This window comes from Atta cephalotes (assembly GCF_000143395.1).
Source record: "Atta cephalotes unplaced genomic scaffold scaffold00016, whole genome shotgun sequence".
Taxonomy (NCBI): Eukaryota; Metazoa; Arthropoda; class Insecta; order Hymenoptera; family Formicidae; genus Atta; species Atta cephalotes.
This window is the reverse complement of record NW_012130080.1, coordinates 3,706,961-3,725,792: the sequence shown is the minus strand read 5'-3', so window position 1 is coordinate 3,725,792 and position 18,832 is coordinate 3,706,961. Positions and strand designations below refer to the sequence as shown.

The 18,832-nt window shown below is 34.2% G+C and overlaps 2 protein-coding genes across 2 annotated transcripts; one reads left to right on the top strand and one right to left on the bottom strand.

The window, feature by feature from the left end:
• The first annotated feature begins 738 nt into the window (after nucleotides 1–738).
• LOC105618430 (histone-lysine N-methyltransferase setd3) lies at nucleotides 739–2,119 on the top strand. The gene is made up of 3 exons (XM_012199971.1): nucleotides 739–862; nucleotides 1,260–1,751; nucleotides 1,992–2,119. The coding sequence occupies exons 1-3, from the start codon at nucleotides 739–741 to the stop codon at nucleotides 2,117–2,119; spliced, it is 744 nt and encodes a 247-aa protein (XP_012055361.1).
• A 752-nt stretch (nucleotides 2,120–2,871) lies between these two features.
• Nucleotides 2,872–10,671, bottom strand: LOC105618308. Its single transcript, XM_012199849.1, has 2 exons — nucleotides 10,534–10,671; nucleotides 2,872–5,913 (listed from the first exon to the last, which is right to left on the bottom strand). The coding sequence occupies exons 1-2, from the start codon at nucleotides 10,669–10,671 to the stop codon at nucleotides 2,872–2,874; spliced, it is 3,180 nt and encodes a 1,059-aa protein (XP_012055239.1).
• Nucleotides 10,672–18,832: the final 8,161 nt, after the last annotated feature.

Sequence of the window (18,832 nt, the reverse complement as noted above, 5' to 3'; positions counted from 1 at the left end):
ATTTCGCAACCACCAATGCAATATTGCAATGTTTCAGTGAAATTATTCTGCAATGTTTTTGTAATCTTTCTATGCTGTATGGGATAATTCAGAAACACAAGACACATTTAATACATACACATATAAAAAGAAATTCAATTCGATTTTTTCAGAAAATTTATAGTTCCGTTTTTATTTAGATACTATTCATATTGAACCTAATTTTATTTGAATAAACAGATAATATTAATGAATAAAAATATATTCATATAATATATTAATAACCTAATTCTGTTTGAACATACTAAAATTGTAAAGCATGGAAAACAATAAAAAAATTGCATGATCAATAAATATTTTTATCAAGTTTATTGTTGATTTGGCACATGTATTCCAGAGTATATCTTAGTTGTAAAATTCAGTCGGAACGTAGATAATCGAGGATGATGAGTGATCCAGCCGGGAAGTAAGTAACCGCGAAAGTAGGTGACCCTTAGCAGAAATTGGAAAATCAATAAAGTGTGTGGCGCGGTCAGCGGTGAATCGCGGCACGCGGGGATCGTGCTGTTTGGAGGTTATGTCGCGCATACATTACGACACCAACACCCGCGTCGCACGCAGGCTGCCCGTACGTGCTATTTTCGTTGCGGCGAAAACTGTTTATTCCCGCTGGTTGTCGTAGGCGCCACGCATTACGCACTTATAATGCATCTGAATGCGAAGAGGAGCTACGAGAGCGCTGTGAGATAGTAGACAAAAATGGGCAGGAAGAAGGCTCATGCATCATCCAGGGGTAAACAACAGGGTCCATCACCGCAACAGAAACATATATCTGCGGCGAAAAGAAACGAGCTTAATGTCCTGTGTGAGAAACTCTTTCATCGTGAGTATTCCCGTATGTCGAGTTCTCTCTCGACATCCTTCGGCATTGGATAAAAAGCTCTGTTTTTCATGAAAAAGATTTTATATCCTTCTAATTATGATAATAACTTTGATAATAAATGACTGAATAAGAAATGTTTTCCAGCAAAAAGCATAGTGTAACACAGTGATCACTTCATCTTTGTTTAACATGTCATGTTGTGTCATTTGTGTCTCTTGTTGGAAAGCACCCATAGAGCCTAAAATTAGGGAAGAGATAGAATAAATTTGTGTCAAGGATTTTATATGTATATATAAATATATATTTTGACATACTTTGCTTGCACTGTTGGATTCTATTCTGCTGCTATACATTGTTGAGTTATTTGTTTTTACATGCTATTTTGGTGTGTTTACAGTGAGTAGTAACCCAGCGTATGTGACGCAATCATGGAACAACTACTTGGATATATCAGAAGTTCTGCTGAAGGTTAAACGTCTGGAGGAGATGAAGACGGAATCATCTCAGCGATCCCAGGGGATTGGACAATTCATAAATTGGCTGACAGAGAATGGGGCGCAGGTAGATGGCTTGAGTATTGCCGAGTTTCCAGGATATGATCTAGGACTGAAGGCGGAGACCGACTTTACTGAGAACCAATTGATCCTGGAAATACCTAGGGCGCTCATCTTCAGCACGTATACCGCAGCATCAGAATTGACTATTCTACAAAATGATCCACTGGTGCAGCATATGCCACAAGTGGCTTTGGCCATAGCGCTTCTCATAGAGAGATACAAGGAGAATTCCAAGTGGAAGCCTTACTTAGAAATGCTTCCAAGCAGTTATAATACAGTTTTATATATGAAGACTAATGACATGATTGAACTGAAAGGCAGTCCTACATTAGGTACATAAAAAATTATTTTACAAATACAAATCTTATTTCACACTGTTTTATCCAAAAGATGAATTTTTATATATATCCATATATCTTGATAATACAAAAGTATGCTTGACAAAAGATAATTGTAATCTCATATTAATAATAACTAAATTTATTATATTTTAATTTTTGTGTATAGTTTGTATTGTAATTTTTATAGCTTTTAATTTTCACGTTAGATTTATTCTTTATTTTTTTACTTAGAAGCTGCATTGAAACAATGTCGAAACATCGCAAGGCAATATTCCTACTTTAACAAAGTATTTCAAAATACTAACAACGCCGTCTCAGCAATACTTAGAAACGTTTTTACTTACGAAAGATATTGGTGAGTAATTAGAATAAAATAAGTTATAATTAATTTTAAATAAGGATGGGTAATCACAAATTAATTAAATGTAATTTATAATTTCATATATAAAATTAACTTTTACAACACATATTTATATATAAACCTATAAATAAATACATCTTACACTTACTCTACTACAGTTCCTATACGTGGAAGTTTAGCAAAATAGTTTAGCAATTTTATGATAATAACAATCATTTATTGCATTTAAAAAATCCTATTTAGAAAATAATTTTATTGCATATTTTAATTGCAATTTTTTTGTATTGGCTGTATTTTAATTGCAACTTTTTTGTATTGATCATAATTTAAAAAAGCATTTATATACATTTAGGGAATTTATTTACTTCTCGGTAAAATAACGTGATGAGTAACTTAACAATCGATAGCTCTTGCTAAGGATTCAATCAACCTTCGGGATATAATTCGTCCTTGATAAGTATGCAAAAATACTGGCAATTTTCTATTAGATTGGCGCAAAAAGTTTACATGTTTCTATTATAATCTTTTGTTTTAAACAATGAATGTTTCGAAAATAAAATTCAAATATTTTTTAGATGAAAAAACAATATTAAAATTCTTCTAATAATTTCCTTCAAAGTAAATATTACTGTGAAAATAGCACGATTTAAAATTATAACACTTTGTTTTATTTAATAAAAAAAATTGAGATATATACGAATCTTTTACGCCAAACTAATATGCTAATCGTGCAATTAGGTCGGCGACAAGTTACTTAACATAATCGGGTATCGTCTCCCAACTATCGTTTGCGTCTAATGAATCATTATCCATATCGCTCTTGCTGTCAAAGTCTTCCGCAGAGGACTCTTGCATCTCCGTTCTTTCGGGTCTCTTGGTCGTCGACGTGGCAACAACGTTCACCATCACGGCACTCAAACTGCTGGAATTCGACAGCTTTCTCGCCGCCATAACCGGGCCCTGAAAGACTGCACGAGAGAATGTGTTTCTGTATGTGTACTTCTGCTTTTGCCGAATCCGGCATACGATGAAAATCGCCATGAACACGACGATTGTCACGCCTAGTATCGCACCGCTTGCTATTATGCTTGGCTTCACCTTTGATAGAATCTTCTTTTCTTCTCCGCCGTTCATGTTGCTCAACGTTTCATCATATACTGTTTTTATATCAATAGTGTTCGGTTCTTCTCTTACAATCTCTTCGATATATCCAGCATGGAATTCACTGGAGTCATTCGATCGAAGAGTTTTCTCTGTCTCATCAATTACCACTACACTCGCATTATTGTTGTCTACCGCAAGCTTTGCTTTTGGTTCGTGTTTATTGATTTCAGTCTCGAACTGCTGCTGCACATCCTTTGCGAAAGGCAGAGAATCGAACGTTGTCAGTAAATCGACAATCTGCATCGTTCGATGAGAATTCTCTAGGTCATCAACATTTAGCGTATCATTTCCTGAGTACATCATTTCGCTTGACGTGTTTCTGTCGCGCTCGACAGAATCCAACAACCTTGACGTCGACATGTTCTCTACGTCTTTGTTAAAGAACGGATCGTGTAAGTAGCTCATGATGTCTTTGAACCGATTCATCGTCTCTTCCATCTCTTGCTTCGCATCTCCTTTTTCCGTGATATCATCTTCGCCGAAATGTTCATTAGAATTGCTTATGGGCGAGAGTGATATGATAATTTCTCCGTTGCTTGTGTTGGAGGTTTCCAGAATTTGATGATTTTTAGGCTTAGACATCCTCAGTCTCGATACTTCCGTCAAGTGGACCTTGCTAGAGCCTCTTTGACGTAAAGCTATCAGCTCCTCTACACTCATATTCCTCGATTTGAGAAGACGTTCCAGTCGCTTTCCGGCCGAGCCGGACGCAAATAGTTCGAAGATTTCCGCTCGTGCCTCCGGTTCGATCTCGGAGATGACTTCCTCGTAGCGTTTGGTATCTCGATAGTTTCCCAACGTGCGATCGCGAGCTCTCTCTCCAGGCAATCGAATCACCTGATGATAATCAGCTGAGTGATTTTTGTCACGAAGCTCTTTTCTATCATCAGCCTGATTCACTGTTTGTTTCTTCTCGATCTGACTCACAACAGCATCAATTTTACTTGAGTGATCTTTACTTTGTTTCCCGTTGTCTTCAGGATTCGAAGCGTCACTCTGATACTCGGCTTCGATAAATGTTTTATAATCCTCCGCGATGGGCACGCCGATAGGAACTGATTGACCGTTATCAATCATTTTTCTTTCATTATTATTGTTGATATCGTCATTCTGATCGTTTTCACGACCTTCCACTCGCTTGGTCCGCTCCGTGGGATTGAGAATCTGTTCGATGCTCAAAGTGGACTCGGTATCGCGAGGCGCTTGCTGCGAGATGATCCTCTCGCTCAATGAACTCGAACTTTTTCCCTTCTTGAAATCTGTGAAGTCCGAGAATTCCATGATCTCGTCCTCATCGAGGCTCTCAAGCTTCGTCGCGTGGTCGCTCGTCGATTCCGCGTTGACTTCGTCGTTTAGAAAATATTCCGCTGAGTTTATTGTGATTGGCGGCAACGTCGACGTGGTAATCACCGTCGAGAACATCAGGGGAGTCGTCGGAGCTCTCAACCAGGAGGCATCGTGCGCAGATCGCGTCATCTTCTCAGCGTCTTCAGATTTTTTAACACTATTTGTATTGTTTGTGGAAATCTCGATTCTCTTCGAGATTTCCGTGACGTTCGTCACAGAAAGCCCCCTCTGGGAGCTATTCGAAATTGTATCTGAGGTTGTTGTAATTTCTATCGTGATATTTTCAAACATGGACGGTTGCGTAGACACCCAAGGTGGTGTCACCGTTACGGCGAGCTTCATCAGCGAGTCGGACATTACCCTTGACATTTCCTCAATATATTCATCGGATTCATCGGCAATCCTCGATTTCAGAGCGTTGATCACGTCGGTTTTTCCCTTTAGGAGATCGTTCAGAGTCAGATTTCTGCGCTGAAGTATCTCTGACAGACTCGAGCCCTCCTTCTGTCGCATCTTCAGAAGTGATTTCAGCTCGAGTGCGTTCTCTCGCTCTTTGTTTAACGATTCTGTCGAAAGATTCTCGTCGCTCTTAGGTAAATATTGAGGGGAATTTTTCGATTCCTTATTCCCGTCGTAGGAGGAGGCCTCTTTCGCCAGGGCGAACTCATAATTCTGCGGTGGTCGTCTCTTTCTTGGGCGAGGTCTTAGGTACTCCTCGTCGCTGAATTCATGTTCGTACTCATTGGGATGAGCCTGGAAAGCTTCGCGATACCTCCAGATAACTTCCCGGTCGTTCAATGAACTATCAACGATGTTACGACCACGTTTTCCGTCGTTGCTTGCTGCACTATTGATCGTTTCCTCATAAAACGTTGGACTCTGTGAATTCTTCAACGGACGACGTCTCTTGCGCGGATAATTTTCATCGGGATTCTCATAATCCCGACTTCGATATGAGGCGTCATGGTTATAGTCGTCCGGAGGTGGTAATCGTCTGCCCCCTCGAGGACGATCCGGTTGATCGATCGCGTAATGATACTTGAACGGTCGGCGACTCGTCGCCAGTAAAGCCTCCTGTTCAACATCCTCGACCTCGTCCCTCGTGTAAGACCGGTAATGAGAAAACGGTAGCAGAGGCACAGAGTCGCCGTCACGCCACTTTGGTTCGAGAGCCTCGCCGTTGCTTCTCCATTTGCCTGCAGGAGACTCACTCGATCGCTCAAGATTTTCCGCGGAACTTTGCGACACTTCCGCGTCGTTCAACTGTCCCCGTAGCTCTATCTGAAAAAGTAAAAGATTCCTTAAAAATCAAATTTTGTAATAAATAAATTTAATAAATTTCAACTACGTTGGAATTTATAATACGTGGATTTCTAAATCTATATTTTACGCAAAGTTATGCGAACATAGTTGAGAAAATATTTTATTTCATGGAAAAAACGAAAAAATTCATTTTATTGAATTGTCAAAATAATTATGTACTACGATAAAAGTCAACAGTCAGTTACAGAATGTCAACATTTTTTTGCAGCATTGCACATTATGCTTGAATTCTCACATAACTATTTTGATAAAATTATGTTCAGAACTGTATCTAAATTTTTAGATACTTTAGCAAAATTGTTCTTTCCATGTTGAAATGCACTTTTATGATACATATAATTAGTTGATATTCATGATATCATGCAATTATTTAGATTAGTTAGATTATTATAATTATATATATATATATATATATATATATATATATATTTTAGGTTACAGTACCTTCATTTTACAAGATTATTAATTTTTTATTCTTTTATTATTTCTTCAGTAATTTTAAATAATTTTATTTCAGCGAATATTGTTTCCTATGTCGGAATAAGTTTCCTGATAATATTTCCTGTTCAATAATATTCAATGATCACGTTCAAGAAAGTAATTCATTTTTTCATGAATGTTATGAGAACAAATTATTTGCGATATTTGCCGCTTATTGAAATATGCTCGCAGGGATAAAATTAAACTTCGGCAAATTGCAATTCGTCTTAAGTCACGCAGGAAATCGTTGTTAAACGAGGCATACAATTGCAACGGTAAAGGCCAACGACCATAACGATAGAAAGTATTGAGGTGTTCGTAACTCTTTATAAATACAATCACGAAATATTTACATAAATAGCTAACTGATCTTCCACTAGAGAGATTACATTTTTTAAATAAATTATACGCTTATAGTTTGCATTAAAATTTAAAATAGAGTTTACTCGGACATCAGAAGAAAAGTCAACTTAATGATTTATTCATATCTTTGCCTTTTTTTAAAAGTCTCTTAAAAGTGTATTGAAAGAATATTTGTTAGAGTTTCGAGAAATTTTTTACATTGATAAATTCAAATTACATTGTTAAATTCATAATGTCAAATTATATTCAATTTGAATTATTTTTAATCATTTTTAATCATAGATCGTTAACTTAACTAAAAAAAGAATTAAACAATTTAATTTAAATAAATATATTAAATTTCATTCAAATTTAGTTTATTATCTACACGTTTATACGTTAATATAAATATTGTTGACTTTGAAACTAACTACAGAAATGAATCAATTTACATGATATTTGGACACACATGAGAATTAAAAATAACAAAACTTATTTCAAGAAAAGAAAATATTATTTAACTCGGAAGATTGGGTTACTATTGCTCTTTTGATTGCTCTAACAGTGCAGTACGCCGCGGAAGTACGCGTCGCGAGCACTTGGATCTTGCGCATGTATCTCTCGATTATTCGTCAGGATCTTCTTCATGCTGAAAGGAGGATTCGGCGATTTCTCGCTTTTACTTTCGCAAACCGGACGCTCACGCGTGAGAATGTGCGAAATAGAGAGCCGCGTGCGATTCTTTACGCGAAGATACTTTTCCGTTCTCGTTTCACATGGTAAAGACAATCTTGTAGTCAAATTCACTATTGAAATTTTTGTAAAATAATTTGGATTACTATTTACTTACAATGGTAAAATAATTTTCAAAAACAAACTTTGATGAATCGTAATTCACACATTTGTATTCTCTTACATAAATTCTTTGAAGAACAATTTTGCTGAAGTATCTAAAAATTTAGCTAGATAGGAAATAATTGCGTAGGAAACTCAAGAATGAGTACTGCAAAAACTTTTGACATTTTAGCAATCAGTTTTAGCATTCTACATAATGTTTTGAGATCTGTATTTTTAACTGAATTTTTAGATACTTCAACAAAACCTTTCTGTTTAATTGACTTAATTAACTTATTGACATTTAATTAACTTATATTTAATACTTATAATTATACTAGAAATCTAATAAATAATTTATATTTTTATTATACTTATATTTAATTCACTTGTATTTAATACTTTTATTAGAGATCTAATAAATAATTTATTTTTTTATTGCATTTAATTCATTTATATTTGATACTTAGGGAGATTTAATAACTTAAGATCATTTTGCTCAATAACATCTTTGTTATGTTTCGTTACGTTACTAAAGTGCATCAGGCGAAAATCAATTGAACATAAGCGAGTCATTGTAGCATTTCATAAGCGGGCGTTTGCTCTATCGGCTCATTAAAGTTACATTAAAGCATTTCGTAACTTTATTAATATAAAATTCTGTGCTTTCGTCGATGATTTTCACTTCGCTTTCTCGCCATAAAAAAAAAGATCACACACGCGCGTTTCCTATTTTCCACGGTCCATTCTTGGTATATTCGCGAACCACATTAATTTGGTTTGGGAAATTATCCGCGATTACTCTCCTGCGAGTAACGAAAATCGCGGGAGAGTAAGTTAATACAGCTTGTCGCATTTCGTTTCGAATTGACGATCAAAAAGACTACGCTTCGTATTTGTCACCAATTTTTTTTTAGCGCTGGTATTCCAATGGTATATCGCATGAATCTACCTTTTTATCGTCCAACAATACGAGTTATGATATTTATAATTGTACGTTTTCTGTTATTCTCTCCGAGAGAACTTGCCCTGAAGCACTTTTTACTTATATACTACTACGAACATTTTTTTTTTGTTTCTCTTTGTCTTTCTTGGAGGCTGGACTCGGCATCAGATTTCATTCCTCGTCTTCGGCTCCGAGATCAGGGATACGAAATACGCGACAAAACGCTCGTAAAGTCTCGAACTTTCCGCGTAGTACTAGCTTTCTCTTTCTCTTACGGTTCGCGCGCGAGTTTTCTCGTCGCAGCGCATCGATTTCGCGATCATCAGGCGCATCGACGAAAAATTCTGGGAGGAAAAGCGTTCCAATAAAAAATTGATCTCGGAGCCAATCTCGCAGAATACAAGTTAGGAGAAATACGGACAGATGTACTGTTCGGAAATTGCTCACTTTCCCTGAAGTTATAAACGATAGAAGAATGAGGCCCGTTTCGATGTTGAGGTGTCGATAGTTTTCGTATTCACTGGGAGATCGGAAACTAGTTTCAGCGGTTTACGCTTCAGTGAATCTTATTTATCAAGAATTTAATATTTAAAGTGAAAAATATATGACATAAAAAATGAAAAAACTCATTTGATATTCGTTAATTCGTTGTTGATAGAAATCAAATAATAAAAGAATAAAGAATTCAAGAAGAAAGAATATTATATAAAATATCAAATGGGCTTGCGAGAAGTAATTAAATTATTGTATTATATTAGTATTTATATAGGTTTTTTGCGCTTTATTATCACGTGTTGTCTATACATGATCTATTGAATCATTGCATAATTTTTGTTTCTTTTTTGATTGAAATTCAAATGATTTGTGAAACGTAGTCAATTTATTAATATTGAATGTCTGAGTAATCTCTCACTCAAAAAAGAAGTGTTTAATTTTAAAATATTAAAATGTTTTATTTTTGTCTCCGTTTATTCGTGAACATTTAAAGATGTTTTCAATAAACAAAACATTATGTGTTTGACTTTAAAATACTATGGCTTATTCCATCTTTTAAATAAACTTCAACCTCAAATCTCATTGCTTTACTCTTTTATTCTCTTTTATTCTTTTTATTTTTATTTATCTAATTAGTAACTAAATTATCACATTAGTTTATCCGAAGATGTGGAACAACCGATTGCATGTGTTTTAAATTCAAACACATAGTGTTTTATTTATTGAGTTTTTTTTATGAAAAAAAGGTTCTTAACATTTTGCGCTTAAGTTGAATTACTCAAGTTTAACGACGTCTAATGAATGCAATTACGGCGGAACTTAATTGAACCTGTCACCCACGAACGTCATGATTATTTCGCAATCGCGACATACGTGCATATGCCTACTTATTTCTGCCCAACTTAGAAACATTCAGTGGCACTGCGTGACGAATATCAGTAGAAATGTCAAAACCTATCAGTTTTTACGAAAAATTACGACTTGTTAAAAATGTCAGAGATATGACTTTCGGCACTTCAACCGGATAAAACGGTCATTCACCTCTTCGCATTTAAAATGTTATTCCAGAAAGTTATTTCGCGCTAAAATTGATATGAATTCTTCAAAAAAGGAAAATTAATGTTTTTTTCTTTTTTATTATATCCAAAGTCACTCTCGGAAGTTTGAAAATTATAAACTTTTATTTTATAATTGAAAAGACTTATTTCATAATTAATTTACACATACAATATATGACAAGTTTAATTTATTTTAAAATCAGCTTTCTTGATTTTAAAGTTTTTCAATGATTTCTCTTTTAAATTCGATTTCGAATTTAAAAAAAAATCGGTCTTTTAGCTAATTTTTCAACGATTTCTCTATTTAAATTCTTATTTTACATCGGAGAATTTCTACACACGTGACATCTCGTTTGCTTGAAAAAATTATACTTTCGTTGCAAATTCATCGAAGCAAGAACGAAGTTTCTTATGCATGGTTACCTGATGCTCATAGTCGCCGCCGCTGCCGCTTCGTCCCACAATTTCCGGCTTCCTCGCAGGATCGCCGTGGACCAAAACATCGCGCGAGATGTCACACGCGAATACGATGAACGCGAGCACGGGTAACACCTTCCACATAGTTACAAGGCGATCAGGAACCTCAATGCCTGGTCCTCGCGACACCGTGATCCCTTTTCGTCGATACGACACTTTATCTCGTCGCTCTTGGCGAAGAAGTGCACGTAAATCACCGCGGTACACAGAATAACAAAGATTACGTTCTTCCGGTTACACCAGCTTAAGATCCCCTCAAAAACCATACAGACGAACGTGCACTATCCCGTGCACTCAATCTCCAATTAAATCGATCCCAGTCGAATCAATATAGAGATTTACGAAGTCACACAAAAATAGTCGGGGACGATCTTATAATTATAATCTCTTCGTAAATATCTTCACGATGCACTAAGATAATAATTAGTTAGTACGTTATGTTGTCAGTTTGTACCAACATTTCTAATCCATTGTAGCACTTGTATTTGTCAAAAATATTTGGTTATGAAACACACTTCGAACTCTGGGAATCGTTTCGCGATTTTTCTCTTTGCACCTCTCTGTCCACTTTCTCGCTTTGTTAATTTTCCTTTTATTCCTGTATCAGAGGAGTCTCTTGATCACCGCGTGGAAAACTCATGATCCATAGACGTGTTCTCCATTTTAACTAATTCTCCATTTTCGTGAAAGAAAACCGCTCGTGTGTATCACTCGTGCGACCGGATATAAAACTTTTCGCGAGCTCAGACCGCTCGTCTGCGTTCTCGGCAAATCGCTCCTGTGAACTGACGTCGCTTTTCTCCACGCGCGCTCCTAAGTAAGCCGGTGAAACTCGAGAGGAGTAAAAGAGTCTTCTGCCACGAGTCTCCTCTACTGCTGGCTACTCACGATCACCCGCTCTCGACGGGAGCGTTCCCCGGAGCCGAACCGCAGCTTGGAGAGATGAATCCCCTGTAATCACTACACGCGGACCGCGAACGATTCGATCGGCTAACATCCGCGATTGATGAAGGATCGCCGGCCACTCACTATCTTAAATTGGGAAGTGTGTTATTTTGCGTCGAGCGTCGCAAAAAAGAAAAAAATTGATGACGGAGAAAGTCCATATTGCGGAGAATATTTAGCAAAATATCATATGACCGGGTATTAAAGTGAAATATTATAAACACTATTTCGAAGGTTACTTTTTTTGAATATGTTTTTTTGAATATGTTTCGATACGGAAATCTGATATGGAACATTCAATACGTGTTATAGCGTATAACAATTGCGTGAAGAGGAAAACGTTATCGTTAAAATTATAACATAAAAATATCTTGCTTCAAATATGTAATTATTTTAAAAATTCCCGGGAAAGAGGAGAAATTTTTTCTCATTTAACAGAAAATTATTGACTAATCAAATATTGACAAAAAAAATGTATTCTTAATATGGTCAAATTTACATTTGTCATTTTTCGTTTCACGACCTTTAAAAAAAATAACTCTTTTTGAGTTGTGACGATTTTTTATAAATTTAACTTCATTCATTTTTTATAATTAATTCTTTGACAGTTTATTTAACTCATTCACGTTTTTATTATTTTTTTTCTTTTGATATAAGAGGGTGATATGTATACACGATTAAATAATCGTTACACATAAAAAAATGTAATATCGCGTGATGTAGTCATTAAGAATCGATAAGCTTAATTTATTTGCTAATCTCTCTGTATTATTGATTTTATTTATCGCAATTGACTCTTTAGAATTCGCAACTACATCCAAAGGCTGCATAGAAAAGAAGCAGGAAGTCGTTAAGTATTCGAAGCGAAAACCTTGTTAACGCATATGCTGCATGCGTATATCTGTCACCTTCGTCTGCATGAACCTTCAATTGCAATAAAACTCGCAAGATTTTATGTGACTATTCGCTATCCCTGCATACCTGGACGTGTAGCAATAAACTATATAAACTGCGAGTAATAACTTTACACGATAATATACACTCGTTGCGTTTGTTTTTTAAATTAAATCTACATAGAATTTGTAGAAAATATTAAATATAAGCTTAAAATATTTTCCGCGCGAACGGAGAAGCAGGGCAAATCGTGTCGCGTTTTACTGACGTGTATTTAATGTATGTTGCGGCATTACAAATTACGATCAGCAAATGTGAGCAATAAAGTAGAGAAGTGTGTCGATCATTTGCAACAATAGACTACGCAAACTATCCTTTTACGCGTAATTTACGTAAACAATACTTATAATAGCGTGATTTCTCCTCCTTTCTCCTCTTTTTAAAATGATACATTTTGCCAACAAAATTTCGAACGTAATTTATAATAATTTCCTAAGAATTATGATGTTATTCTACTTCTAACAAAGCTTTAATATTGGCAGACTTGTGTCGGTGCCATTTATCATATTTCTTTATATACTCATATACATATATATTTAATTCTATTCAGTCTACTGTATTTTTTATGTTTGTACTTTCACAAATTTAAAACGACGAATTAAAGCAATAAACAACTTGTTTCTCATAGTTCTTAGGTTACTGTTACGCGGGAAGAATTTTAGTTAGTTAGAATTTAGTTAGCGTCCAACAACGATCTCTTGTTTCCCGAAAGTTCTTGCGTGTGAATCCGTCATTTCTCGCAAAAAGTTTATATCAATTATTGTATTATGCAGCTAGTCATAACAGATGGATAGTTTGCGGTTAGCATGTAACGCGACCGAATAAAATTAATGAGTTCCCTCGTGGAGAGCGACTGTCGCTAATGAACTACGATGAAGCGACGATGTAACGACAATGACGAGGACAAGGATAATGACGATGCGGTTCTTTCGCAATTCGTTGGAGTGCAGATAGACATCAGAGCTGATTCCATTGTCTTAAGTTTGCCTTAGACGATTCAAAAGAAATGAATGAGATAGAATCTTTGACATACAATTTCATATATCTCTCTTTTGAGAGCTTATGACATAAAATATTATAATTAATAAGTATAATAGTTTAATAAATTAATCCTGCGTCGGCACTGAAATTTTCATCCGCTATTTGAGTCTTGGAATTTTAATGCAGATTTTTATGTTGTTCTGCATAAAGTTGTAAAAAATCTTAAAGAATTCTTACAGAATTCTTGTGAAAACTCCAACAAGTTTTTATTATCATAAAAGTATTATCATAGATTGTATTGATTTTATTTATTTTTTATAAATTTGAAGAAAATGGAACTGATTATATATGGAAAATTGGGTCGTAGTGAAACGAATTACTTTTCACATATAATGTAGCTTACAACATGGAGAACAATGGATGAGTTTATGGAATTTTTGAACCATGACGTATCAAAGTAAAACTTGCTCACAGTGTACCTTTTGATACACTACAGCGTAAAACTATCCTATGCGCCTTATGTCTGCATCTTTTGTTCTATGCATTACGTTAAGAGAAATATTTGATTGTTCTAATTAAATTTTTAAATTAAAAAATAAGAAAGTTTTTGTAAATCATGTATTATACAAAACATTTCTAAGTTACATTATATATGAAAACTAATTCCTTTCACCATGGCCGCATTTTTCATATAATTAATGCGGAGTTCTTTATCAAAATTTACAACCAAAAAATCAACTGCGACTTTAAAATCCAATGTTATCAAGATTAAGCCTTTAAATCTGCACGAAGATGATGCTCTTCATTTTAAGTGTAAACTCAGGATTCAGTGAGAAATAAGCTTCAGTTATAAATCGCTTGATATATGGGCTTCACTAATAGTACAGTCGGGGATGGATGCACATTCGAGCACACGTGGGAAGGTCGCACGATGAATCGTGAGATCTTTTCTATGCACACTTTCTACGCGATAAGCGAGCGTGCTACAGCGAAGGAACTGACCGACCAGTTTCAAACACACTAAAAATAATAGCGATCGCCTTAGTTTACAGTGTATAATGAAATTCCGTGTTCTCGTGACCCACAAGGATGATAAGTATTTGCCGCACGAACATTGGTGATACTTTCTAATCGTATCGATATAAGAAAATATAATACATCGGACGATGCCTACTTTTTTCTCTTTCATTAGAATATCACTCACTTTGTATCTATGTTCAAACTGTACCCTGAATTTTTTATTTAAATTCCATTGATTGTCTGGAGTTTATGTAAAGAAGCGTTTATGAGATACGCAAAGAATATTAATTTCTAGAAAAAGCACAAAACTTTTGTGCTTTTTAATTTATATATCCAGTTTCTAATGATCTAGTTTATATTCCGATTGTTTTTTTTTTTTTTACATTGATACATAAAGTGAATGCCACCATGAACACTATACGTAATCACATATTGAATTCATGTTGATTAATGACTACTGTAAAACGCTGTGTTGGTAGTTCAAGATTTCTAACGCGGGAATCCTGTTCTGCAATGTTTCTGTCCCGGTTAACTATATTACACATCATTAGAGATTTTGCAGTGCGTTTTATGATGAAGTATAATGTATTCATGCGCTCGTCAACTACGCATTATGAGAACTTAAGTAACCTTTGGAATCTTTTCTGTGTGCATAGATATGTATATTAATATTTACAGCAACGATGTAGTTATTATATTTCATTCCACTGAGAAAATATTAAATTTTAATAAATATTTGTTTGAATAACTATATTTACTAAATGTAAACATATATAGGTATATTTAATACAAAAGCCATTAATTTGATTTAATTATTTTTTTATTGAATTTAAATATTTATTTATTATAAGTAAATGTTTACTTAGTAAATGTATACTTACTAGTTTACTTATATTCAAAGAAATTTGTATCAAGATTTAGTAAATTTTTTTTTATATAGTTTAGATATCAACCTTTTAGCAATCAATTAAATTTTATTTAATTAACAATATAAATACGTTAACAATATAAATACGTTACAAATATATATATTCTTGTAAAAGATCTTTTATAAGAATTCTATTTATATTTGAAGGGAAACAATTTTATTTATTGAGTGTAAAAAAGATTAAATAAACTAGCAAACATCAGAAAAGTACGCACAAAATGGATCATGTTTATCAACTTCAGTATATTATTGTTAATGATTACGTTGGTGAACGCTGTCGCGCATATCCCGCGCAAAGATACGCGTGATCGCTTTCGCAGCATGCGGTACGTATGTACGCACACGCGTATGTATGCAAACGCGGAGCGATTGGAAGCGATGTCGAGGAAACGGTGACGGAGCGGGCCTTTCCTTGAGCGAGAACATTGGAGAACGCGCGCTTCGCTACTCTCAACGATCTCTCATTTCGCGTATCTCAGCTTGCGAGAGCTAAAGAACTCGTAAAGAATCGCGTTACTTCGCGTACTTTCACACGAACTTTCATGACAAATCTAGTCTTCCTAGTACATCTTGATTATCATCTCATGGATATTCAAAACATTCATCATAGCTCGCAGTTTACGTACTGAGAAAAAAAAATATAAAATTTTTAATAAATAATTGTTTGAATAGTACTAACATAACATTTATTTACGGAAAAAAGTATTTGCTAAATAAAAAATATAATAGTTAAATTGATTTTATACCAAATAAATGTATGTTTACATTTAGTAAATATTCAACTATTTAAACAAACTTATTAAAATTCGATATATTTTTCTCTTAGTGCATTGCTAATAATGGGTGTTTCCCAGCAAGAGACGGATAAAAGTATAACGTATAACACAATGAATGATTTCATCTTTGTTTAATGATAAACAACAAGGATGCAATAGAAATTTTCAAGTAAGAATTTGGATATCATACATTTGGCTGGCTATATTTTTCATTTCTAAAATTAATTATGCACAAGATAAAAGATATCCACATATCTTATTCTATCTCATTTTATCTTAAGCAGGTGAAAAAAACAGGTTCTGAAAAATATGGTGGATCAATCAGAAGGTGTCTAAACGGCAAAGGAGTCTAATCTCTTACTTAAGAATCTCTAGGATATAATAATTCACTGTGTTCATCTATCTCTTGCGGGAAAATATCCAATGTGCGTGAGAGTTCTAGTAGCGAAAGCGTTCTGTATACTGAGAAAAATTCTGGTTGAAAATGAACGAACCGGATTCTGATCATATCAGAATTCTGATTATCTCAATTAAAATTATATTATAGATTCAAAGAGAAAATTATGGTTTGTCCATTTTCAAGATCAGAATTCCAATTAATGCAACTATACTTTTTTTCCAGTGTACACAAGTTTTTTACATTGTATAATTTCGCATAAAAAAATATGGTATAGGTAGAACGAGACTTCATATCAAACTACTATTTTTTATTGCAACACTGAATTATGGAGCGTGTCAAAAGCGAAATCTCATAGTTTCATCAAATTCTTTTTCGAAAATCATTTTTACCGCTCACACCGCCGCACGAACGCACGTTGCTATTGTTACTTTTAACGCGCGAGTAATCCCGTGCAGTTTCATGTTGCATGTAAGACACGCTTCACGCGATTTCCAGAAGTTACACGAAATTAAACTCGAATACAAATACAGCAAATTGTCAACAGACAGTGAAATTTTATTCTGTTTATTGTGAGGACCGAACTGGCATTGAGAGAATGGTGAAGATGATTTTATATTTATTTTATATTTATTATGATGAGAACGTTATTTATTAAAATTTCATTTCTATTATTATTACGATTGTTCTGTCTATCGATTCGTTTACAATTTTTTTCGCGTAATAGATTATTAGCAGTTCGCCAAGTAGTGACATATTTTGCGGTATTGCATAGAGAAACTACTGGCGAACCTGTTCTTTCGAGTTATCTCTCTATCGAATCTAAATCTTTCGCATTGCAAAGTCATTGACTTTTTCGCGAATCAATCTCGCTAGCCTCTAATGCTAGATAATCTTTATTTTCAAGATAACGGTCAAAATAAACGGCATGAAACTATACAAATTGAATTTCTTTCATTGAAGAACTTATTTCCATTTACATCAAGATTTCAGAAAAACTATGTGAATCTAATTAAAAAATAAGCATTATATACATTTTCAATTTTTGTAATATTTTACATAATTACAAAGTCTTCTATAACACTAACTTACAAAGTTTTGTGCAAGAACATATGAATATTACTTTTAAGATAATTCTCGATGCTGAGTTTCTGTCATCGAAATATTTCTATTAGGTCTGATTTTTGAAATATGGAAAGACATTTTTTCCAATACATATAATGAACATATATATATATATATATATAATGAATTTTATTCAAAATTAAAAAAAACAAATCAGAAATGTTGAGCATTTAATGTTTATTTTTATATATCTTTAAATCATTTTCACATTAGAGTCCAATAATAGTTGCCTAGTATATTTTCGTTCTAAAACCTCTGATAATATTTCTCAATTATCATAAAATCCTGCTGGAGCCTTGTTTATCACTTGTATCCAAATTATTTGGATAGAAATTTTATTTAAAAAATGATATGCTATATCTTAAAAATTATGCTATATCTAAAAATTGATATGCTATATATTTGAAAAATTTTACCTAATGGAATTTTTCTGATAGTAGATTCGACTTTGGACTCGACATCAAAATATATTAAAAAAGTTATTTTCTTGCACTAAAAAAATATTCTCAAAAAATATTCTCTTAAATCGATAAAAGACTCCAATAAAAATGACATTTTTGTGATAACAAATAGAATAGTACTTTTGTAATAACCAGAAATTCTATTCGGTCTCTCCAAAACATCATTCTTGTACGGCCCTTTTATCGATTTAATTAGAACATATTCTCAATGTATTATTGTAATTTTTCACGGATAATTTTAATTGTTATTTTATAATACGGACAACTTGGAAATGAGTTTTCCGATTTTCTTCCGATCTTTCGATTCGAAAATTCGTATAAAATGTTGAATTTGATAACAAGAGTAATCTGTAAGAGTAATCCGTATCCTCGATGGACAATGAACATTCAAGGGTCATTAGCTTGACACGGTTTACTAGAATTAATTTATTCCATATGAGGAAGAGCTCGATCATGCAACCGGCACAGTGGTTGATGGTGCGCGTATAGACCTTATTATACGCACAGATGATAACATCCCAGTTGAACGAGAGTAACACGCGATCATCTCCCACGTGGAGGATGTGCGATAGCTATGATGAGAAGCGCACGTTAAGAGAGAGAGAGAGAGAGAGAGAGAGAGAGAGAGAGAGAGAGAGAGAGAGAGAGAGAGAGAGAG